Here is a 24,807-nt window from a genome sequence, read left to right as displayed (position 1 = left end):
GGTAAGACTAGCAGTTTAAGTTATACATATATAATATTAGACTTTTAATGTTATATATAGTATAAGGGTGTATTTTACACTTTTAAAATACTAGGTGGTCTAATTTAATAAATTAGACTTTTAGTTTAATTAAATGTAAACCATATCACTATGGATTTATTAACTATCTTTTAATTATACACTTAATTAATTTAATAAAACCATAAGGGTGCAGTTTGAACTATTTTGATTTAATAATTATTCAAAAATTAAACAATTAATTAAATTATTAAATAAAATAAGGATTACCAATTTAAATTAAATATATTAACTTAATTTAATCCTATATCCATGGATTTTGAAATTTAGGCAGGGATATCTTTAATTATCCAATTAAACAATTAACAAGATAATTACCAAAAATAACAACCTACTAACAGATTCCTTAGATTTCGAAATCTTCTGCTTGGAGTGGAAAGCAAGGCTTTCAAACTTGCCTAAAAATCAAAAACCCTAGGCTTAGGAAACCCTAGATTTCGACTCCAATGTGGCCAAAGGAAAGGGTTTTAAAACCCTTAGGGATTTTCGAAAAATAGGGTTCTTAAACCCTAATTTGCGAAAAATTAAAGGCCTTAGGGTTTAATAGCCATAAACCCTAATTTTGTCTAGCTCAATCAATTGTACCAAATCTAATTGAACACAAAAACCATACTCTCTGATACCACTGATGGGTTTTATACAAACAAACAATCCTATGTGTGCATGCAACCCTAGATTTAAGGATCTATGTTTTCACTATTAGACATACAAGCATTGAACACAAAAACTAGAAACCCTTGGAGGCACATGTAATTTTCGAAATTAACATATAATTAGGGCTAGGATACATACCTTGATTGTTATATTGTAATAACAATCAAATCCTTGAAGATCTTGAACTTTGGTAGCAAGCGCCACAAGTGTCGCGCCTCTAATGGCTCACAAACAAACCTAGCAACCAAGGATTACTATGGAGAGAGAGAAGTAGAGTAGAATTTAGGCCCTTAGCCTTTCTTGGAGTGTCATCCACGAAATCCAACCCTTTAGGGGTTTATATAGGTGATAAGGAAGGTTTAGGAGAAGGCAGGTGTATCTTAGATAACCCTAATCCCTTAACTTCCTCCCTAAGGCTTCCAAGGCACCCTTAGAGCCCAAGGAAACCGTAGGACACTACAGATTTCGTTCCCCACCTCTAAGGGAGGTTCTAGAATGCTCAATGCACAACTTTTAAACATTGTCACCTTTAGTCCCTGTAGTTTCAATTAATTCCTTTAATCCCAAAATTAATTCCAAATTAATTTATGATTAAATATTAATTAAACAATATGATTTCTAATTAATCTATTATATCCATAATACATTAATAAATCATTTATCTTGATTATTAATTTATTAACCAAGCAATAAATTAATAGATCATTCTTCTCTCTCTAACAATTATCCTATTCAATTGCCAGGTTTGAAGGCAACCCAAAAGGACATTGCTACTATCAATTCAAGTATATAACAATTATAGTTATGAGCTTAGACACCTAATCCAACAATATCCACTCCATTGCAACGAATGTTACCTTATAAAATAAACATCGACTTGGTAAATTTGTATTTGAACTTTATATTAACGAAATATATTTGTTGTTAATATATGTAGTATCTCACTATTAGTTTAGCTTGATCATTTTCCCAAAATAACTCTCTTTTTATTACCCATTCCTTCAATGAAAAGGGTCATCAAATTCTATAACATTGTACATGGTATCAGAGTGCCTTTAGCTCTTGCTCTATTTCTTCCTTCTGATTTCCTTTTCTCGTCTCATCACGATGAGTGACAAAGATGGAAACACAACATGCAAAACCAATTCTCTTCATCCTGTCTACACGGTGACTAATATACAGAACAAAATCAGAGTGCTTGATCGTACGAATGTGAATTACTCATCTTGGGTAAAACTATTCCAACTTCATGCACGTGGATACAAAGTTCTCTCATACATCGATGGCACAAAATCCCCAATCAAGGCCAAACCTCTGTATGAATCTTGGGTAGAGATTGATGTCATTTTCCGTCAATGGATATATGGAACTATATCAGATGATCTCCTGGTCAGAGTTCTTGTAACTGAATCCACAGCTCTTGAAGCATGGACTCGTATCAAAAACAACTTTCTTAACAACAAAGGCTCCCGAGCAGCCGCCTTGGAGCAAGAATTCATGAACTTGACTCTCAAAGCCATGCCCTCTCTTGAAGCCTACTGTCATCGGCTCAAATAACTTGCAGATTAGTTGACAGATGTTGAAAGTCTGGTGAGTGCAGGGCCAGTCAAAACGGGGGGCAACCGGGGCGACCACCCAGGGCCCACGTCTCCGAGGGGCCTAAAATTTCTAGGATATGTAGTGTATATATAAAAAAATTTATTACCTAAATGATTTTTAGGGCCTGAAGTTGGTTCAAACTCAAACTAACTCAAAAAATAAACAATTTGGCTAGCTTGTTGTTGCAAATTGAATCAGTCTATAGTGAAGAATAAATGATATCTTTTTGAATCTTTATTATATTTGTCTTTGTGGGGCCTTTTTTTTTTCTTTTCGCCCCGGGCCCGATATATATTTGGACCAGCCCTGGGTGAGTGAAAACAACCTTGTGTTACAACTTCGTGGTCTACCTACCGAGTATGATACTATTGCCTCCTTCATTAATCAAAGCCTTCCCTCATGGGATACGACTTGTAGCATGCTCCATCTGGAACATCACCGTCAATCAGCTCGGGAATCGCTTGCCTCTCCACCAATTGTTGCTGCCGTCTCCGCCTCTACCTGACAACCCTAACCGTGTTCCTCCTTGCAACTATAATCAATGCCGATTCGGTAACCCACATAACCAGAACCATCATGGTTAAACAAGCAATCAAAGACGCCCTCCATTGTTAGTGAACAATTCCAATCCACCATAGTGGGCTCTTTGGTGGATGATGCCTCCACCATGCCTATATCTAACACAACCTGGATGGATCGCCAACCTATGGAACAACATCCCGCGTCAACCAACACTGTATCAGGCCACAACTAGGACTCCACAACAATAACAACCCAACACTAACAGTGAAGGTCAACATCACCAAGCTCATATGACTGATTATGATGCCTTGGAACCCACTGAACCCGGTGAAGCCTTTCAAGCCATGACCATGGAACCTGGTGATAACCAATGGTACATGGATACAGGTGCATCTTCCCATCTCACAGCTGATCAAGGTAAAATCATTCAACTTTCTCAGTTTTGCCGCGTTACCTTTATAATTGTTGATAATGGAAAATCGTGTGCCAATTCTTGGATCGGGCAACACCACTCTCACACAGTCTTCCAAAAACCTTCACCTCAAAATTATTCTTTATACACCACATATTATCAAAAACTTAATATCTGTTAGACAATTCACAATTGATAACAACGTTTTTGTTGAATTTGATCCATTTGTCTTTAATATGAAGGATTTTCCAGTGAGAAGCTCCCGAGTCGACAAAACATCACAAACAACCTCTACCCCTTCATAATAGCACCATCAACCTCTACCCCTTCACCAACGTCGCTCGCACATCAACCTTCTTGGCTTCTTCAACAACCGATTTTTGGCATGACCGTCTCGGCCACCCCAGTCTCCCCGTTAGGGATTTTCTTGTTTCAAAGTCTTTGATTACATCTTATTAATCATAACCTAATGTAAACATCAAAAGATTCATCGGTTATAAAGATAAATATCCCGTGAATATCACGTTTTTCTATCCTAGTATCTTTTATACAAAAAAACGAAATTGAGGTGTCCACTTTAAAAAAGTATATTGACAATAATATCATGGTCGGTGGCGTTCACCATTCAATCCATGTCTTTTGCATTCAAAAGTATTAAAACGTCCGCCACAATAAATTGGCAAATTATCTTCCACTACAATAAACACAAAACAAGTTTTTTGATCGAAAAAACTTTTTTTTTTTCAAAATCCGAATTATATGATCTGTTGTAAACAATTATACTAAACATTTTCGAAGATAAGGTAATTTTAGAGAAAATTAATCATAAATGATCTTTGAAGGAAAAGGTTATTACACAATGATTAGTAGTTGATGATTTTATTTCTGGAAAAAGTCCGACAATTCTATTCGAAAACAAATCTTTGTCTTGGTACGACGTATTAAAATAAACACAAAACTCCACAACAGCCGAGGGGGAAGGCTGTCATCGACACACAAACAGCTTTCCCTCAAATAAAAATCTCCCTTCCACCACACTCCTCCACCGGCGACCACCACCACCACCACCTACTGTCACATCCTCACTTCACAAAATCCCCAAAAATTGGGGCTAAAGGTTGATTACATGGGAGCGTCGTTGTCTAATTTGACAGAAGGAGGGTCGACAGCCGGCAACGGAACCGGACTCGGCGATATACCGGAGAGCTGCATCGCCGGTGTTTTTACCTATCTTACCCCGCCGGAGATATGTAACCTAGCACGACTCAACCGTTCGTTCCGTGGCGCTGCTTCGTCGGACACCGTTTGGGAATCAAAGCTTCCACCTAACTACCAAGATCTGCTCGACCTAATTCCACCTGAGAGGTACCAAAATCTCTGTAAAAAGGACATCTTTTCTCTCCTCTCTCGCCCTGTTCCCTTCGACGATGGCAACAAGGCAAGCTTCTGAATCCCTTTTCCCTTTCGTCTCGTATTGATCTCTATTCTTTTGTTGATTTACATGTTTTTGTTTTCAATTGGAGTCGGATCATATGTTTTACTTCAAAATCTGAACTTGATTTTGATCGAATCTTGTAGGAAGTATGGTTGGATAAGGTTACTGGAAGAGTATGCGTGTCAATCTCCGCAAAGGCAATGGCAATTACAGGGATAGAAGATCGAAGATACTGGAATTGGGTGCATACTGAAGAATCAAGGTTTATAACTTCATCATTTCATGATTTCGTATCAACAAAAAAGATGGATTAATTGTGTTATGTGTACTGATTGTCTGATTCTGATTCTGTTGCTATATCACAGGTTTAACATTGCAGCATATTTGCATCAAATATGGTGGTTTGAAGTAGATGGGGTGTTGAAATTCCCATTTCCAGCTGATGTATACACGTTATCATTTAGGATACATTTAGGAAGATTTTCAAAACGATTGGGGAGACGTGTATGCAGCTTTGATCAAACTCATGGGTGGGACATAAAGCCTGTAAGATTTGAATTATCAACTTCAGATGCTCAAGAATCATCATCTACTGAATCTTTTTTAGATGATTGTGATAAATATGATGAGACAAATGGAAATCATAAACGTGGTTGTTGGATTGAGTATAAAGTAGGGGAGTTCATTGTAACTTCATCTGATCCTGCTACTGAAGTAAGGTTTTCAATGAAGCAGATAGATTGCACACATTCTAAAGGTGGGATTTATGTAGATAATGTGTCTATAATCCCCAGTGATCTTAAATTGGGTAGAAGAAGAAGAAGGATGTTGAAATAAAATGGGGGAAATCTTGATTGCTTTTGTGGAGATAGTCAAGTGTCCATGTATAATTGTTACCACTATGTTTATGATCCAATTTTGATTGGCCTTCTGTTGATGCTAATGTGATTTAGTGGGATGTTGCATTTGGTTTCTTTGTGTTGTATGATTACAAAATTATTAAGTAGAAACTTGTTTTTTGTAATGTTTTTGCATGTTTTTTTATTGACTTTATTACAAGGCAAAACATGACACATCAAATCTCAATTATGTGAGCAACAAGAACAAGTAGTTAACTCATTGTAACCACCTATAAATAGCAATTGAGATGGAACCATTGTTTGCATAAAGCAAGAGAACACTCTAAAAAAGGATATCAATTTGGAAGTATGAAGCCGATGTTAAAGTAAAGCTAATCAATAAGCAAGTATGATGAATATGTTAAGCAGTATAAATGACTTATGCATGGAGTACTTATATGATAGATTGGTATGTTTTCCTTGGCTAATATGATGTTATGTTTATATAGTAAACATATGTTTTATGGCATTTTATGAAATTAGCATGTGTTTTACATATGATGCATGAAGATTTGTATGCATGTTATGTATGACAACATGACATCGAATATCTGACCTCATATGGAAAGAACAGATGTTGTGCTAACGGATTTTATTGGGCTGCCCTTATGTGGACCCGTGGCTGAGCTAACCCAAGACAAGTTTTTGACATAAATGGATGTTCCATTGGCATCTCGAAGGATATTTTATGATGATGATGAAGGCCATATTACTAAACATGGGTATGTATTATGAGAATTGTTTATTCATGAAACCATGACTATTTACTAAACTTAAAAGCTTTATATATATATATATATATATATATATATATATATATATATATATATATATATATATATATATATATATATATATATATATATATATATATATATATATATATATATATATGAAAGAGAGTTATGTTCCAATGAGAACATTTTTCCCGTGAGAACATTTGATAACATTTTTTAGTCTATGAGTTCAAAAAACACGCGTGTTTGTTATTAAAATACAAATTACCCACCTAACTTCCCCCACCATATTATGTCATTCTCTCTCAACTCATATGGATCTAAATTGACAGTACTGGACCACCACCGGAAACCGTCGGGAACCACTAGACCACCGCCAAACCATCGACTCCATATTTGCTCGTTCACGACCTCCCCAACCTCTAATCCTCCCACAATCGGAAGCCAACTCCTCATATGGAAAACGGAGGTCGCTATGATGAAAATATGTATACAATAATTTGGAATCTGAGAAGTTGCTTAGCTGGAAAGGTAATTAATGCATGTATCACTGGAGATGGGAGTTCCTTTTTAGATATTATCATCAACTTCATATCGTAGGAGATGGTAGTTATATTAGAAAAGAAAGCACGACGGCCACCACAATTAGTCATCAAACTATTTGGTTTGCAAGCTAATGTGCGTTGAACTGTTGATCATTGTTGGATGAGTAAATAGAGGAAATGATGTGGAAGCATCAACAGAAAAAAAAAGCCACCATCAGGTGGAGAAACTGACTCTACACATTTGAAATAGGTACATTTTCTTGACTATTTGACTTTATAATTAGGTTAATATCCAATTGGAAGCCGCTCTCTCTCTTATCCTCTCCGATCTCGTTTCACTGGTCACCAAATTTGTGTGTTGGAATGAAAATGGGATAGTTATACACTGATACTTCACATGGAGGTGGAGTTTTTTGTGTTGCACACCAACTGTTTGATGAAAGTCATTTTATAATTTTTTAGTAAGTAGGGGCTGATTTGATGATGACAAAAAGCTTTGCAAGGACCTGTTTAGAAAAGTGCTTAATTTTGGATGAGTTACATTTTGATTGCCAAAGAGTGGTCAGTGGCATTACAAATCTATGTAGGTATCTTTCATTCTTTTTGTTATTCGTTTTGCATCAACTAGACTTAAACTAATGCTACTTTCTCTAAAACAATATTTGGTGATGGATCAATACTAGAAAAAAAATATATCAGTTTTTTTTATTGGTCCATCTAATTGCTATGGAGGAGGAAATAATCTATTAAATAGCTTCTGTTCACAAAACAAAGAATGTCTATAAATATGCACGCATTAAGGCCCTTAAGTTAAATTGAATTTCACATTTCAATAGCCTAATAATTAACCAACAATCATATAAAAAGTGATAAACTTTAGGCTTAACCATTACGTCCTTAATAGAACACCAAAAGTGATTTAAAAGCTATTATGATGAATTTTTCCAAATCTGTTCTCCAAATTCAAAAATTCGTGCAAGTCAATAAGAACACCTAAAAATCATGAGACTTATTTTTCTGGAAATCTTAGTGTGTCTGGTTTCTTCAAACTTTGAATCACATTTTGGAATTCCAAAACCTTAAGGGGTAAAATTGGCAATGTTCTCAGGTTGGTCCATGTTGTCACAGATTTCATGCATTATCTTCAAAAAATCATAATAAATTCATTAGAACTCCAAATGCAAAAATTCCAAATCCTATAGTTAATGGATCTATAGTTTCCTACATATAAACAGACTGATGTAATTCTTAGTAGATTGGTACAATTTATTCCAAAAGTGTTGAGTGGTCCAGAAAGTGACAGATTAAAGTTATTAACTTGTAAATTTAATATAAAATCAACCGAAAATCATTAGAACGAGATATTTATATTTCTGAAAAAGATAAAAGGGGGAAACTTACCAATATTATTTTATAGAAATTTAAGAATAGGATGAAAGGTAAGAAAACAGATCCCAAAAATAGCACTACAATCAAAGAGAAAATAAGAAAATATATACATAAGTTTTATAAGAGTAATACAACAAAGCACAAGCTAAATAATGTTATAATTGTTGAGTAGGTTCTTGAAAAGGAAAAGATCCATCTTGCTCACACTAGTTGATTTTCAAGTTCAAGGAGGTGAGTTACACAAAGTCTCCTATTATGTGTACGCAATCACATATGACTTATGTGGCTAAGATTCATTTTCGCATTATCGATTCAATAATTGTTTTTTTCCACTCTAATGATATGTGATTTAATACATTTAATCAGATGTGATTATATTTTTCTAATTACATATGATTTTATTTGGAAAAAACGAATCTTGTCTATATAAATCATATGTGATTAGATACATACAATCACATATGATTATATACACGATAACAGATATTGAACAATGAACACGAAAACAAATCTTTATCCTAATTAATCATATGTGATTAGAAACATCTAATCAAATGTGATTGTATGAATCTTATCACATATGATTTATGTGGACACAATTCATTTTCGCTTTGTCGATTCAATAGTTGTTTTCATGTATTTTTATCACATGTGATTATACATATATAATCGTATGTGATTAAGTACATGAGCACGACTATTGAATCGAGAAGGCAAAAATGAATCTTGTCCACCTCAAATCATATGTGATTATATACACCTCAATAGCCAAATAATTAACCAAAGATCATATAAAAAGTGATAAACTTTAGGATTAACCATTAAGTCTTTAATAGAACACCAAAAGTGATTTAAAAGCTATTATGATCAATTTTTCCAAATCTGTCCTCCAACTTCAAAAACTCGTGCAAGTCAATAAGAACATCTAAAAATCATGAGACTTATTTTTCTGGAAATCTTAGTGTGTCTAGTTTCTTCAAACCTTGAATCACATTTCGGAATTCCAAAACATTAAGGGGTAAAATTGGCAATCTTCTCATGTTGGTCCATGCTGACACAGATTTCATGCATTGTCTTCAAAAAATCATAATAAATTCATTAGAACTCCAAATGCAAAAATTTTAAATGCTATAGTTAGATACGAATCTATAGTTTCCTACATATAAAGAGACTGATGTAATTCTTAGTAGAATGGTACAATTTATTCCAAAAGTGTTGAGTGGTCTAGAAAGTTACAACTTAAAGTTACTAACTTGTAAATTTAGTATAAAATCAACCAAAAATCATTAGAACGACATATTTATATTTCTGAAAAGATAAAAGGGGGAACTTTACCGATAATATTTTATAGAAATTTAAGAATGGGTTGAAAGGTAAGAAAATAGATCATAAAAAGAGCACTATAATCAAAGAGAAAATAAGAAAATATATGCATAAGTTTTATAAGAGTAATACAACAAAGCACAAGCTAAATAATGTTATAATTGTTGAGTAGGTTCTTGAAAAGGAAAAGATCCATCTTGCTCACACTAGTTGATTTTCAAGTTCAAGGAGGTGAGTTACACAAAGTCTCCTATTATGTGTACGCAATCACATATGACTTATGTGGCTAAGATTCATTTTCGCATTATCGATTCAATAATTGTTTTTTTTCCACTCTAATGATATGTGATTTAATACATTTAATCAGATGTGATTATATTTTTCTAATTACATATGATTTTATTTGGAAAAAACGAATCTTGTCTATATAAATCATATGTGATTAGATACATACAATCACATATGATTATATACACGATAACAGATATTGAACAATGAACACGAAAACAAATCTTTATCCTAATTAATCATATGTGATTAGAAACATCTAATCAAATGTGATTGTATGAATCTTATCACATATGATTTATGTGGACACAATTCATTTTCGCTTTGTCGATTCAATAGTTGTTTTCATGTATTTTTATCACATGTGATTATACATATATAATCGTATGTGATTAAGTACATGAGCATGACTATTGAATCGAGAAGGCAAAAATGAATCTTGTCCACCTCAAATCACATGTGATTATATACACCTCAATAGCCTAATAATTAACCAAAGATCATATAAAAAGTGATAAACTTTAGGATTAACCATTAAGTCTTTCATAGCACACCAAAAGTGATTTAAAAGCTATTATGATCAATTTTTCCAAATCTGTCCTCCAACTTCAAAAATTCGTGCAAGTCAATAAGAACACCAAAAAATCATGAAACTTATTTTTATGGAAATATTAGTGTGTATAGTTTCTTCACACTTTGAATCACACTTCGGAATTCCAAAACCTTAATGGGTCAAATTGGCAATCTTCTCAGGTAGGTCCATGCTATCATAGATTTCATGCATTATCGTCAAAAAATCATAATAAATTCATTAGAACACCAAATACAAAAATTCCAAATCCTATAGTTAGATATGGATCTATAGTTTCCTACATATAAAGAGACTGATGTAATAATTAGTATATTGGTACAATTTATTCCAAAAGTGTTGAATGGTCCAGAAAGTGACAACTTAAAGTTACTAAATTGTAAATTTAATATAAAACCAACCAAAAATCATTAGAACAAGATATTTATATTTATAAAAAGATAAAAGGGGGAAATTTACCAATATTATTTTATAGAAATTTAAAAATGGGTTGAAAGGTAAGAAAACAGATCCCAAAAAGAGCACTACAATCAAAGAGAAAATAAGAAAATATATACATAAGCTTTATAAGAGTAATACAACAAAGCACAAGATAAATAATGTTATAATTGTTGTGTAGGTTCTTGAAAAGGAAAGGATCCATCTTGCTCACACTATCTGATTTTCAAGTTCAAGAAGGTGAGTTACACAAAGTCTCCTATTATGTGTACGTAATCACATATGATTTATGTGGCTAAGATTCATTTTCGCATTATCGATTCAATACTTGTTTTTTTTTCCACTTTAATGATATGTGATTAAATACATTTAATCAGACGTGATTATATTTTTCTAATTACATATGATTTTATTTGGAAAAAACGAATCTTGTCTATATAAATCATATGTGATTAGATACATACAATCACATGTGGTTATATACACGATAACTGATATTGAACCAAGAACACGAAAACAAATCTTTATCCTAATTAATCATATGTGATTAGAAACATCTAATCACATGTGATTATATGAATCTAATCACATATGATATATGTGGACACAATTCATTTTCGCTTTGTCGATTCAGTAGTTGATTTCATTTTTTTTATCACTTGTGATTATATGTATAATCATATGTGATTAAGTACATGAGCACATCTATTGAATCGAGAAGGCAAAAATGAATCTTTTCCACCTCAAATCACATGTGATTATATACACCTCAATAGCCTAATAATTAACCAAAGATCATATAAAAAGTGATAAACTTTTGGCTTAACCATTAAGTTTTTAATAGAACACCAAAAGTGATTATAAAGCTATTATGATCAATTTTTCCAAATCTGTCCTCCAAATTCAAAAATTCGTGCAAGTCAATAAGAACACCTAAAAATTATGAGACTTATTTTTCTGGAAATATTAATGTGTATAGTTTCTTCACACTTTGTGTAACGACCCAATTTTCACAGCCAAAAATTTTGTTTTAAAACATTACTTTAGAAAATATTAATAACTAAAAACATTGTTTGATCAAACCATAACACAACGTGAACCATGTCTAAAAGCCAAATCATACAACCAATCAAAATATCAGAGTACAAATCCCAGTGAAGCTCGTAAATGCGGAAACCAGAGAGTGTGTGTGTGACATGCTGCTATCGCGCCGACTCCTTTCCCCTAGCTGAGGAGGTACCTGAAACCAAAACTGAAAACCGTAAGCACAAAGCTTAGTGTGTTCCCCCACCGTACCACATACCATACAAGCACATAACATACATACTGCCAGGCCATTCTGGGGTGCCTGACTACCCGGTACGACCATTCTGGGGTGCCGTTCTACCCGTGTCAAGCCATTCTAGGGTGCTGACTACCCGTGTCAAGCCATTCTGGGGTGCTGACTACCCGTGTCAAGCCATTCTGGGGTGCTGACTACCCATCGGTCCTAACAACCGATCCTCGGGGACTATTCCCCTCTTACTACCTTTATCGCATATAACATAACAAGCCAGCATGCAAACATATCATCACGTATTGTCAGACATATCTGGGGTGTCTGACCTACCCTTCGGTCCCAACAACCGAACTCTACAACTATCACATATACATATCATGCCAGCATATAACATATCAGGTAGTAGCAAACCTAGATGATATCACAAAGACAATCATCTAACATACAACTCCTACTGTTGGGCCGACATTGTGGCCGTAGACCCACCGCTACTGGACGGTAACTCACCTCGAAGTAGTAGCTGATCTGAGCGGGAACTGACTGTCTACTACTGCTGCTGCTGCTCCGGAAATCCTCCGGCTGCAATTCCCACAACATACTCAATCAAACACTGCTAACTGTCCTTTGGGTAAAATGACCCTTTTACCCCTGATCATGACCTAAGTCAAAATCAGAGTCAACGTTTAGTTGACCCGACTCGCCGAGTTGACTTTCCAACTCGCCGAGTCCCTACCCAAATGTTTGCCCTGAATCTCGTTCCTATTCGTCGAGTTAGGCGATGACTCGACGAGTTCACCTTCTAAACTGATATTCAAGTCCTTCATCCTACTCGCCGAGTTGTATGAACAACTCGTCGAGTCCATCTTCATCCGAAGAACACTTATGCTGCGACTCGCCGAGTTGTATGAACAACTCGCCGAGTCTGTTCTTGATCTAAGGAGATTGCCTTGAACTCGCCGAGTCAGGGCATTGACTCGCCGAGTACCTCCATAGATGAGTTCAGCTTCCGACTCACTGAGTCACACCCCGTGACTCACTGCTCACTCGACACTACGAAAAGGGGACAAACTCGGAGACTCGCGAACAGACTCGCCGAGTCACATGAACGACTCGCCGAGTCGTTGCCATGCACCCACTGAATACACGGATTTGCTCGATTCCAGTCCATGCTATTCACAGATCTGGACTTCTAGGACACAAATCACACGTAAAGTACCCAACTTTACGTGTAGATATTCACCAATAAGGATTTTAGGGCTCAAAATGCCTCAAAGGGGTAGATCTAGGGTGGACAAGCAACATGGGGCCATAAAGCTAACAGATCTGAGCTCTTGGAGCTCAATCTTGCCTAGATCTAGAGGCCAATCAACTTATTACGAAGTATTATGCACATACAAGCGTGGGGAATGGCTTAAGAATGTCTTAAATAAAGCCTTAAGCATAGAAATAGGGGAAAAAGGGATATACCTCAATGGAACTGCTCTTCTTTTTGAAGAAGAACACAATAATGCCTGGATGGCTTCCCTTCTTCTGGATCTACTTCCCTTCTTCTTCAAAACCTTCAAGAGCACACAACAAATGCTTCAACTCTTCAAAGAACAAGCTTAAACGAGGGTTGGGAGCTCTGGGGGGTGAAGGGGGGCTGGCCTGGGGTGGATGTGTTGCTTAAATAGGGTGCAAACCCCTGAAACTTAGGGTTTCATCCAACAGCTGTGACTCGCTGAGTCCAGGATATGGACTCGCCGAGTCGACAACGTAAACGTGTCCCGGGTCCCGCATCTACTCGGCGAGTCGGACCTGTGACTCGCCGAGTCCAAGGCTAAAAGAAGAGAAATACTCAAATAAGATTTACGTACCAGGAACCAGGTGCTACACTTTGAATCACATTTCGGAATTCCAAATCCTTAAGGGGTAAAATTGGTCATGTTCTCTGGTTGGTCCATGTTGTCACATATTTCATGCATTGTCTTCAAAAAATCATAATAAATTCATTAGAAATCCAAATGCAAAAATTCCAAATCCTATAGTTAGATATGGATCTATAGTTTCCTACATATAAAGAGACCGATGTAATTCTTAGTAGATTGTTATAATTTATTCCAAAAGTGTTGAGTGGCCCAGAAAGTGACAGCTTAAAGTTACTAACTTGTAAATTTAATATAAAATCAACCGAAAATCATTAGAATGAGATATTTATATTTCTGAAAAGATAAAAGGGGGAACTTTACCAATTATATTTTATAGGAATTTAAGAATGGGTAGAAAGGTAGGAAAACAGATCACAAAAAGAGCACTATAATCAAAGAGAAAATAAGAAAATATATGCATAAGCTTTATAAGAGTAATACAACAAAGCACAAGCTAAATAATGTTATAATTGTTGTGTAGGTTCTTGAAAAGGAAAGGATACATCTTGCTCACACTATCTGATTTTCAAGTTCAAGGAGGTGAGTTACACTAACTCTATTATTTTGTTTACGTAATCGCATATGATTTATGTGGCTAAGATTCATTTTCGCATTATCAATTCAATAATTGCTTTTTTTTTTCCACTTTAATGATATGTGATTAAATACATTTAATCAGATGTGATTATGTTTTTGTAATTACATATGATTTTATTTGGAAAAAACGAATCTTATCTATATAAATCATATGTGATTAGATACATACAATCACATGTGATTATATACACAATAACACATATTGAACCAAGAACATGAAAACAAATCTTTATCCTAATTAATCATGTGGTCTTAGAAACATCTAATCACATGTGATTGTATGAATCTAATCACATATGATTTATATATATAATCGTATGTGATTAATACATGAGCACAACTATTGAATTGAGAAGATAAAAATGAATCTTATCCACCTCAAATCATATGTGATGATATACACCTCAATAGACTACTAATTAACCAAAGATCATATAAAAAGTGACAAACTTTAGGCTTAACCATTAAGTCTTTAATAGAACACCAAAAGTGATTTAAAAGCTATTATGATCAATTTCATTAGAACGACATATTTATATTTCTGAAAAGATAAAAGGGGGAACTTTACCAATAATATTTTATAGAAATTTAAGAATGGGTTGAAAGGTAAGAAAATAGATCATAAAAAGAGCACTATAATCAAAGAGAAAATAAGAAAATATATGCATAAGTTTTATAAGAGTAATACAACAAAGCACAAGCTAAATAATGTTATAATTGTTGAGTAGGTTCTTGAAAAGGAAAAGATCCATCTTGCTCACACTAGTTGATTTTCAAGTTCAAGGAGGTGAGTTACACAAAGTCTCCTATTATGTGTACGCAATCACATATGACTTATGTGGCTAAGATTCATTTTCGCATTATCGATTCAATAATTGTTTTTTTCCACTCTAATGATATGTGATTTAATACATTTAATCAGATGTGATTATATTTTTCTAATTACATATGATTTTATTTGGAAAAAACGAATCTTGTCTATATAAATCATATGTGATTAGATACATACAATCACATGTGATTATATACACGATAACAGATATTGAACAATGAACACGAAAACAAATCTTTATCCTAATTAATAATATGTGATTAGAAACATCTAATCACATGTGATTGTATGAATGTAATCACATATGATTTATGTGGACACAATTCATTTTCGCTTTGTCGATTCAATAGTTGTTTTCATGTATTTTATCACATGTGATTATATGTATAATCATATGTGAATAAGTAGATGAGCACAACTATTGAATCGAGAAGGCAAAAATGAATCTTGTCCACCTCAAATCATATGTGATTATATACACCTCAATAGCCTAATAATTAAACAAAGATCATATAAAAAGTGATAAACTTTAGGCTTAACCATTAAGTCTTTAATAGAACACCAAAAGTGATTTAAAAGCTATTATGATCAATTTTTCCAAATCTGTCCTCCAACTTCAAAAATTCATGCAAGTCAATAAGAACACCTAAAAATCATGAGACTTATTTTTCTGTAAATATTAGTGTGTATAGTTTCTTCACACTTTGAATCACATTTCATAATTCCAAAACCTTAAGGGGTCAAATTGGCAATCTTCTCAGGTTGGTCCATGCTGTCACATATTTCATGCATTGTCGTCAAAAAATCATAATAAATTCATTAGAAATCCAAATGTAAAAATTCCAAATCCTATAGTTAGATATGGATCTATAGTTTTCGACATCTAAAGAGACTGATGTAATTATTAGTAGATTGGTACAATTTATTCCAAAAGTCTTGAGTGGTCCAGAAAGTGACAACTTAAAGTTACCAACTTTTAAATTTAATATAAAATCAACCAAAAATCGTTAGAACGAGATATTTGTATTTCTGAAAAAGATAAACGGTGGAACTTTACCAATAATATTTTATAGAAATTTAAGAACAGGCCAAAAGGTAAGAAAATAGATCTCAAAAAGAGCACTACAATCAAAGAGAAAATAAGAAAATATATGCATAAGTTTTATAAGACTAATACAACAAAGCACAAGCTAAACAATGTTATAACTGTTGTGTAGGTTCTTGAAAAGGAAAGGATTCATCTTGCTCACACTTGCTGATTTTCAAGTTCAATTAGGTGAGTTACACTAAGTCTCCTATTATGTGTACGTCATCACGTATGATTTATGTGGCTAAGATTCATTTTCGCATTATCGATTCAATAATTGTGTTTTTTTTCCACTTTAATGATATGTGATTAATTACATTTAATCAGATGTGATTATATTTTTCTAATTACATATGATTTTATTTGGAAAAAACGAATCTTGTCTATATAAATCATTTGTGATTAGATACATACAATCACATGTGATTATATAGACGATAACAGTTATTGAACCAAGAACACGAAAACAAATCTTTATCCTAATTCATTTTCACTTTGTTGATTCAATAGTTGTTTTCATGTATTTTATTACATGTGATTATATGTATAATCGTATGTGATTAAGTACATGAGCATGACTATTGAATCGAGAAGGCAAAAATGAATCTTGTCCACCTCAAATCATATCTGATTATATACACCTCAATAGCCTACTAATTAACCAACAATCATATAAAAAATGATTAACTTTAGGCTTAACCATTAAGTCCTTAATAGAACACCAAAAGTGATTTAAAAGCTATTATGATCAATTTTTCCAAATCTGTCCTCCAACTTCAAAAATTCGTGCAAGTCAATAAGAACACCTAAAAATCATGAGACTTATTTTTCTGGAAATATTAGTGTGTCTAGTTGCTTCAAACTTTGAATCACATTTCGGAATTCCAAAACCTTAAGGGGTAAAATTGGCAATCTTCTCAGGTTGGTCCATGCTATCATAGATTTCATGCATTGTTTTCAAAAAAAATCATAATAAATTCATTAGAACACCAAATGCAAAAAGGTCAAATCCTATTGTTAGATATGGATCTATCATCCCCTACATATAAAGAGACTGATGTAATTCTTAGTAGATTGGTACAATTTATTCCAAAAGTGTTGAGTGGTCCAGAAAGTGACAACTTAAAGTTACTAACTTGTAAATTTAATATAAAATCAACCAAAAATCATTAGAACGAGATATTTATATTACTGAAAAGATAAAAGGGGAAATTTACCAATATTATTTTATAGAAATTTAAGAATGGGTTGAAAGGTATGAAAACAGATCCCAAAATGAGCACTACAATCAAAGAGATTTCACCATAAAGGTCCAATCTTGGGACCCTAAATGATTCCAAAACTTCACCATCGAAGATCTAAGCACTTAAGAGACAAGCTCAAGACTTTTTACCTCAACATAGTATGGAATGAAGTAATAACCCCAGATCTATGAGCTCCAGCTTCCGAAGTCCTTCCTTCTTCTTTTCTTTTTCCAAGCTTACACCACTAAATGAGCTTCATATGGAGAAAATCACTCGAGAATGAAGGGATAGGGGCGTTTTAGGGTATTCTGAGGGTAAGGGAACAGATAAGGAGGCTAGGGTTAGGACCAATATGTTCTATATATAGTGGCACACCCTAAAATGAGGGTTTCCGGTAACTGGATGTACGTTCGGCGTACATCCTGTACGCCAGACGTACGTCAGAAGGCACCCTCGACCATTCCTTTCATACGTTGGGCGTAACCCATGTTATGCTGGGCATACCCACACGCCTCCTACTTTGCATGCATGGCCCCCTTCTATGCCAACTTTTCCACTAGGGACCATTTATGTCAAAAATTTCAAAGTGCCATGTCTTCCTCACCCGATGTCCGTTTCCATCAAACTTTATATCCACGAAAAAGGTAACGAGAAGCTCTACACTTGTATCAACTTTATTTCCCATAAGCCCACTCGAACTCAGATCTAAAATTCATGAAAAGTCCTAACCGACACCTATGATACCCTTGGGACCTAAGGCACAACCCGAACCCGTTTATCACACAATACACCCTATCCATATCCAAGAAGGCCTAAACATTTCTCCTTCAAAATCTCGAAACCTTCTCATATTCAGATTACGGCCCACAAGTCTTGAATCGCAAACAATCTGAAACAGGATGTTACAGGTCAACTACCCGGACCAAACCCTCGTGATGGATCTAGGACAAATCCTTTTCCAAGGCTCTCCTTGTCGATGCCTTGACGCCAACTACTCACTTTATTTTCTCCCCTGCCACCAGATCTCACACTTGCTTGGAAAAACGCTCCACTTTCCCATCCAAGCTAGTTACATGGTCTTCACCAGCAGAATTCTCTCCAGCTATAACAACGTAATGCTCCCCGAACTTGTGTATATCATGCTCAAGGAGGCACAAATTCTCTCTAAGATCATCACGCTCTATCTTGACAACAACCAACTCCGTCAGGTCGGCACCCAAATAGCGAAAACGACCGGTTGCCACTACCAAATATGGAGCAACCTGGGCCACAAGATATTGGAGATCAGTCGCCATATGGGAATAAGAAAGAAGCTCCAATAACTCCAAAGTGGCCGTAGGAAACTCATGACTACACCATTCATGAGTATTGGAAGGTTGCGTCAGAAGAGACCCATGAGTGAGATTCCACTCCGGGCGATACACACTATAACTTCCCAGTTGTGTAGACACAACACTAGAGATGGCACCACTGGGAGGTGGAACCGAACAGGAACTGGAGGGAACTCTAAAACAAATCAGGCACATCAGGCACGATGCAAGAAATCAATATTATGTTTCTTGCATAATCGGACCAATCGTGCTGGCCCCAACATCAGCCACGAGCGCGAAGTCTACCCAAGATATGCGCCGCTTAACGGTGGCCCGACTACCACCAACGGACTCTCCCTTCACCGTTTGTTCCCCGACAAAACAAAACGAAGGATCACCACGCGAACCACCGTCTACACCTATACCCAACGGACCAAAGTCGAATTGAGCGCCAGGCCCTTCGTGCGCAACAATGGAAGGAACGTTCAGAACAAGTGCACAATTAGCGCCAGTGGGTGGTGGGAGAACCTCCACCAAAGGGACTTCGTGATACTGAAGGTCACCCTTAAACTTCCCACGCAACACTCTCTCGAGGGTCAAAACCCTCTCAGCACCTACAAATGAAACAACAATCGTCAAATTAAAAACTTCCTCCCCAAGGAAAGCTCCTTAAAGAGAAAAAATAATGGGGGCGGGAAACGACAATTACTGTTTTTCTTCATCTAAAATTGAGGCATCATCCCCCGGGATCGCCAAGCAGCACTCATTCTTGTCGTCGCCGGGATGCAGTCTTGCCAATCTTCCCTGTTGAAGCAAATCCTCTTCAATGCTTAAACTATAGGCAAACTACTGCCCGAAAGCTGAGGTGCCTAATCTGAAGAGATGGTCACATGAGGATAGCCAGGACCAATCAGGTCATTGTTAACCCATAACCATCGTTCCTTCCATTTCATTCGAGGAGCCCTCTAGTTAACAATAAACATGTGAGTATTGCGCTGCTCAGAAAAAGTATGTATGCCAGACTGGGTGGACGAGTTAAAGAAAATCTGGAAGGCCTGGAGCTGAGGAAGTACACCCAAGGCTCAACGGGCCAAATCAAACCCAATAATCTTATTAACGACTTTAGGAGTGAGGTCGTCTACGAAGAAATCATACGCACGCATAACCTCATCAAAGAATCTATCCTTCCCCGCCTCGGAAATCAACACAGGGAGTCCAACCTTCCCTACCGACGGCTGGTAGAAAATAGCCCCTTCCTTCGGAAATTGCACTCTGTGTCCAAGAATGAACCCAAACCAGAATTGAAGAGACTCGAACTCTTTTGGTGTCCAGTCACTCCTAGATCTCATGGGTGTCATCATAGACCTCAAACAGAAAACGGTAAGGAAAGAATATCCCAAAGAAGAAGACTAAGACTGTCGGAGCGTATGAGATACAAAGAGCAAAACCACCCCTAATAAAGGGGACTTTTAAATACAAAGCAGGAGAATCGAACGGTTACCACGGTAAAAATTGTTTGTGCAGAACGGCTCTGTCGCATCAATGAACATCAGAGCCATCCCCACCGGACGCGTGTCCTGATCAAGGCTAGAATAACTCAGCTACGTCATCCCTAACGCAGAAGTCTACTAACCTAAGGGGACTTGTTAACGTATCCCACCAGAAATACATCAAAGGCAACAAAGTGGTTATCTAAAGGACGACCTAGCTAATGGTCGTCGCGACCTCATTTAGAGCCAATGCTGTAGCGCAAAGGTCTAACTCAATACAAGAGGCTCCGGTCTATAACAAGCCAAAACAATACAAATTGCTCCCTAGAAACGACAAGTGTAGCGCTTAGAGCACTGCTCTTCGATAATTCTGAACCAATAGCAGATAACCGCTAGTGGTGAACGGCCAATAGGACGTCTCCACGACCCGCCAGTCCTGAAAAGACAGAAGGTATTGTCGGGGACATGCTCCATCGACGATAGGTATAAAAGAGATCCTTCTTCTCCAAAAGAAGGGATCATCTCTTTCTCTATCTCTAATAAAATTTTAATTCCCTCATACAACTTCTGACTAGACCGTCGGAGTCTCGTTCTGGGACCCCCTCCTAGACGACGACAAACGTCGGCTCTTTCTTTGCTATGATTCTTAGGCTTAACCAGACGACACAATCCACAAACTGCGTTAAGCTCGAAGACATATCAGAACTATATATATATATATATATATATATATATATATATATATATATATATATATATATATATATATATATATATATAGAGTAAGAGAGAGCTAGGTTCAGGTGTTTAAACTAATTATTGTGTTATTGTATGCATAAATGTGGGCCAATCAAAATTAAATAAAAAAATTAAATAATTAAATAAATAAATAAGGGTAATTTAGTCATTTGTTTAATAACTTCCAAAAATAATCCTTATAATCATGGTATCTCTCCAATTTAAATCTCGTTCCCCTCTTTATCTAAAAACAGATTCTGAAAACCCTAAGTTGAACAAATCGACACCAACGATCCTTTGTGGGGTTGACCTTCATCGTCACTTTCAAAACTCCTCGTTCCACCGATTCCACCGTATAGAAACATCGACCCACAAAATTTACCAGACGACCACCACCATATTCCTGTTTTTCCGGTTGATGAGCACCACCATCATCTTCATCGCCGATAACTACACCATTATCTTAATGGAAATTTAGTTACCATCCCTACAAAACCTTCGTTCACCCCTATACCCTTATTTCACCGTATCCATCATCGCATTAATACCATCGGGGTTCCTTTTTCTCAATTTCATTCGATCATTGATTAGTAGTAGTAGTAATATCAATGGAGGTCGCTGGCGTTGTACTCTGTTAGTCTCCGAGCTTCTCTTCGAGCGATGGTAATGCCTTCAACTCCCTGCACGTGTACTCTTTTCCGAAGATGAAACCGACCAGATCTTTCTGTCTTCAACAATCATTCAATGTGAAGTCCCTTGCTGCATCCGTGGGTTTTGATGGGTTTTCCGACAAGAGCCACCAAACACATGCTCGATTCCGAGACCCATCTCATAGCGAATCAAGATCTAACCTTTGATTTCGGATTTAAGGTATATATGAAGAAATAGGACACGAAGAGGGTAATTTTGAAGAAATAATTAAGGTTAGAATTCCGAATCGGGGTTCCTTTTTCTCAATTTCATTCGATCATTGATTAATGTATGTATCGATCTGTTGATTTGATTTCATGTTGCAGTTGAGGGATGTTATGAAGAACTTGAAATAATTAAGGTTAGAATTCAGAATCGGGGTTCCTTTTTCTCAATTTCATTCGATCATTGATTAATGTATGTATTGATCTGTTGATTTGATTTCATGTTTCAGGTGATCTTAGGTGTACACTCAAAGCTAGCAAAGAGGGGATCTTTAAACTTACTGTTGGTGAAATGTGCAACAGGTAACATTGATCTTTAATAACTTTGAATTTGTGAAAAAGAGGATGAAATCTATGTTTTAGAACTTGAAAATTGGATCTTTTTTTGATAAAGATTAGAAAGGCTGTTAAAGCAATGAAGAAGATGGAGGCTCCTCTATCCCCTGTTCAGTTCTTGCCTGTAATCGATGAAGACAATAAGTTGATAGGTATTGTCACACTACATGGATTGGTGTCATTTGGGCTTTGAAGGTTATATATATATATATATATATATATATATATATATATATATATATATATGCATTACTTCTTCATTTGTATCATGTAGCTATTGAGGAATGCCTATAATCGTATATTACTATTCTTTTGATTTATTGATTTTTTACTACTCTTTAGAGATGTATGTGTTTCTAAGTAGATCAATCATGTCGAGGGTTACACAAAATTTCCCACCATGGTTTTAGTTGATTTGAAGGTTTTGGGTTTGATTGGTTGAACACAAATCATGGTTGTTTTGGTTGCTTATTTGACAGATGAATGCTTCAACTGAATTGAAAGTTGTTTTCATGCACACCAAGTGCTCGCTAAAATGTTTCAACTAAATGATATTTCTTAGTTTATAGAATTCTATCAGAAAAGAATGTTTTTTATGATAATCATGAATATATTCTGTTAGAATTCCCCGAATGAATATAATTATTGGTAAATGAATTCCAATTCTATCATAATGGAATCACGAATTCCAATTATATTGGAATGGAGTATGAATATTTTCTCACTAATTTATTCATTGTATTTGTTTCTACAAATGCTGACGCTTGAAGAACGAACCACGAAATTTGAACGACGCCTCTTAGCAACATTATTCTTTTAGAATGTATTAGTGATTTTGTTAGATTTTGATGTTTTTTTAGTTTTATTCTTTAAAAATAAATGTAATTCTTAGCAATTGTTACATGTATTCTATAAGAATTAATGTAATTTTTGTTTTAATTCTTTAATTGATGGTTCGGGAATTTTGTTATTCTACAAGAAATTTTGTTATTTTTGAACATACTCAAACATATTCTGTCAGAATGTCCGAACTAAAAACCTTATAATTTGTAAAATCGGATTTTTAAAATTAATAGAATTTTTGATCCCTTAAAATATGCAACTTTCCTTTATTAAATATATGTTAACTGACTAAAATACCCTTCTAGTTAAATTAGATGATATTTTTCAATTATATTTAATTAAATAATATGTATTAATCACTTTCTTAAAATAAGTAAAATGATTGGCCCACATTTATGCATACAATAATACAATAATTACTTTGATTAGAATAACCTAAGCCTATATATATATATATATATATATATATATATATATATATATATATATATATATATATCGTACAAACTTATAAAGCTAGCATTTTTTCTTGAATCTCATGCATTTGGAACCACTTTTTTAACTTCCTTTCACCTCATTCATTTGAAACTCCCATGACTTTTCAATTTCTTTATAATAATATTATAAATAAGTTAAATAATGTTCTATAAACAAGAAATGGTGTTTTATTACAATGTTTTTATCCCCATCGATGGTGAGAGTAAACAAGAGAATGTTTCCTCTTCTATAAATAGGAAAAGTTGTGAAATGTTTCAAAGAGACCAAACCATGAGAACTTCCTCATGCGTACCTTTGTAGGATTTTGAAGGTATTATTTGGTGAGATTGTCTATATTGGCAAGTGTGCAGTTAACTTTTAGAATTCCAAAATTGTTTTTGAACCGAATTTTTTTAGGTTTAAACCGTGTTTCAGTTAGAAAAAAATTATGTAGTTGGGTATATTGAGTTGAACCGGAGCTGGATCAATTTGGACCGATAAAGGAATCATTTTCCTTTCACAACAAACATTTGAAACTCCCATTATTTTTCAAATTATTTCTAATAATATTATAAATAAGTTACATAATTTTATATAAATATAAAAAAGCATCTACCTAAACCTACAATTATAATTGTTTGAAAAATCACTTTGATTTAAAAGCACGAAATATATACAAACCGGGTTTCACTAGAAAAAAAAATATGTAGTTTGATATATTTAGTTGAATCGGTCCAAGTTTGATCTATTTGGACCATAAAAGAAGCATTTTCCTTTCACTACATACATTTGAAACTCCCATGATTTTTCAAATTGTTTCCAATGATATTTTAAAAAAGTTACAT

At 34.9% G+C, this 24,807-nt stretch overlaps 2 protein-coding genes and 1 long non-coding RNA gene across 8 annotated transcripts; all 3 read left to right on the top strand.

Annotated features, from left to right (window-relative positions):
- Positions 1-1,839: 1,839 nt before the first annotated feature.
- Positions 1,840-2,289, top strand: LOC111894197 (uncharacterized). Its single transcript, XM_023890279.1, has one exon. The coding sequence runs from the start codon at positions 1,840-1,842 to the stop codon at positions 2,287-2,289; it is 450 nt and encodes a 149-aa protein (XP_023746047.1).
- Positions 2,290-4,141: 1,852 nt separating this feature from the next.
- Positions 4,142-5,724, top strand: LOC111894100 (F-box protein PP2-A15). The gene is made up of 3 exons (XM_023890177.3): positions 4,142-4,703; positions 4,844-4,962; positions 5,066-5,724. The coding sequence occupies exons 1-3, from the start codon at positions 4,392-4,394 to the stop codon at positions 5,535-5,537; spliced, it is 903 nt and encodes a 300-aa protein (XP_023745945.1). The 5' UTR covers positions 4,142-4,391; the 3' UTR covers positions 5,538-5,724.
- An 803-nt stretch (positions 5,725-6,527) lies between these two features.
- Positions 6,528-23,403, top strand: LOC111894213 (uncharacterized). Of its 6 annotated transcripts, XR_008224722.1 has the most exons (9): positions 6,528-7,131; positions 7,344-7,464; positions 11,090-11,148; positions 14,576-14,634; positions 15,420-15,478; positions 16,741-22,315; positions 22,409-22,443; positions 22,537-22,609; positions 22,701-23,403. It is a non-coding gene; the product is annotated as an uncharacterized LOC111894213 (long non-coding RNA). The 6 variants fall into 6 exon arrangements; XR_008224724.1 differs by lacking the exon at positions 7,344-7,464 and having other exon boundaries at positions 22,701-23,402; XR_008224720.1 differs by lacking the exon at positions 15,420-15,478 and having other exon boundaries at positions 22,701-23,402.
- Positions 23,404-24,807: the final 1,404 nt, after the last annotated feature.

This window comes from Lactuca sativa, chromosome 6 (genome assembly GCF_002870075.4).
Source record: "Lactuca sativa cultivar Salinas chromosome 6, Lsat_Salinas_v11, whole genome shotgun sequence".
Taxonomy (NCBI): domain Eukaryota; kingdom Viridiplantae; phylum Streptophyta; class Magnoliopsida; order Asterales; family Asteraceae; genus Lactuca; species Lactuca sativa.
The sequence above is the reverse complement of the archived record's forward strand: the minus strand, read 5'-3'. Positions and strand labels throughout refer to the sequence as shown.

Bases quoted from the DNA above. Each gene is read 5' to 3' on its own strand.
- LOC111894100 (XM_023890177.3), top strand. From the start codon at position 4,392: ATGGGAGCGTCGTTGTCTAATTTGACAGAAGGAGGGTCGACAGCCGGC. The intron at 4,704-4,843 runs GCAAGCTTCTGA...CGAATCTTGTAG, and splicing joins CCTTCGACGATGGCAACAAG to GAAGTATGGTTGGATAAGGT. The intron at 4,963-5,065 runs GTTTATAACTTC...GCTATATCACAG, and splicing joins GTGCATACTGAAGAATCAAG to GTTTAACATTGCAGCATATT.
- LOC111894197 (XM_023890279.1), top strand. From the start codon at position 1,840: ATGAGTGACAAAGATGGAAACACAACATGCAAAACCAATTCTCTTCAT.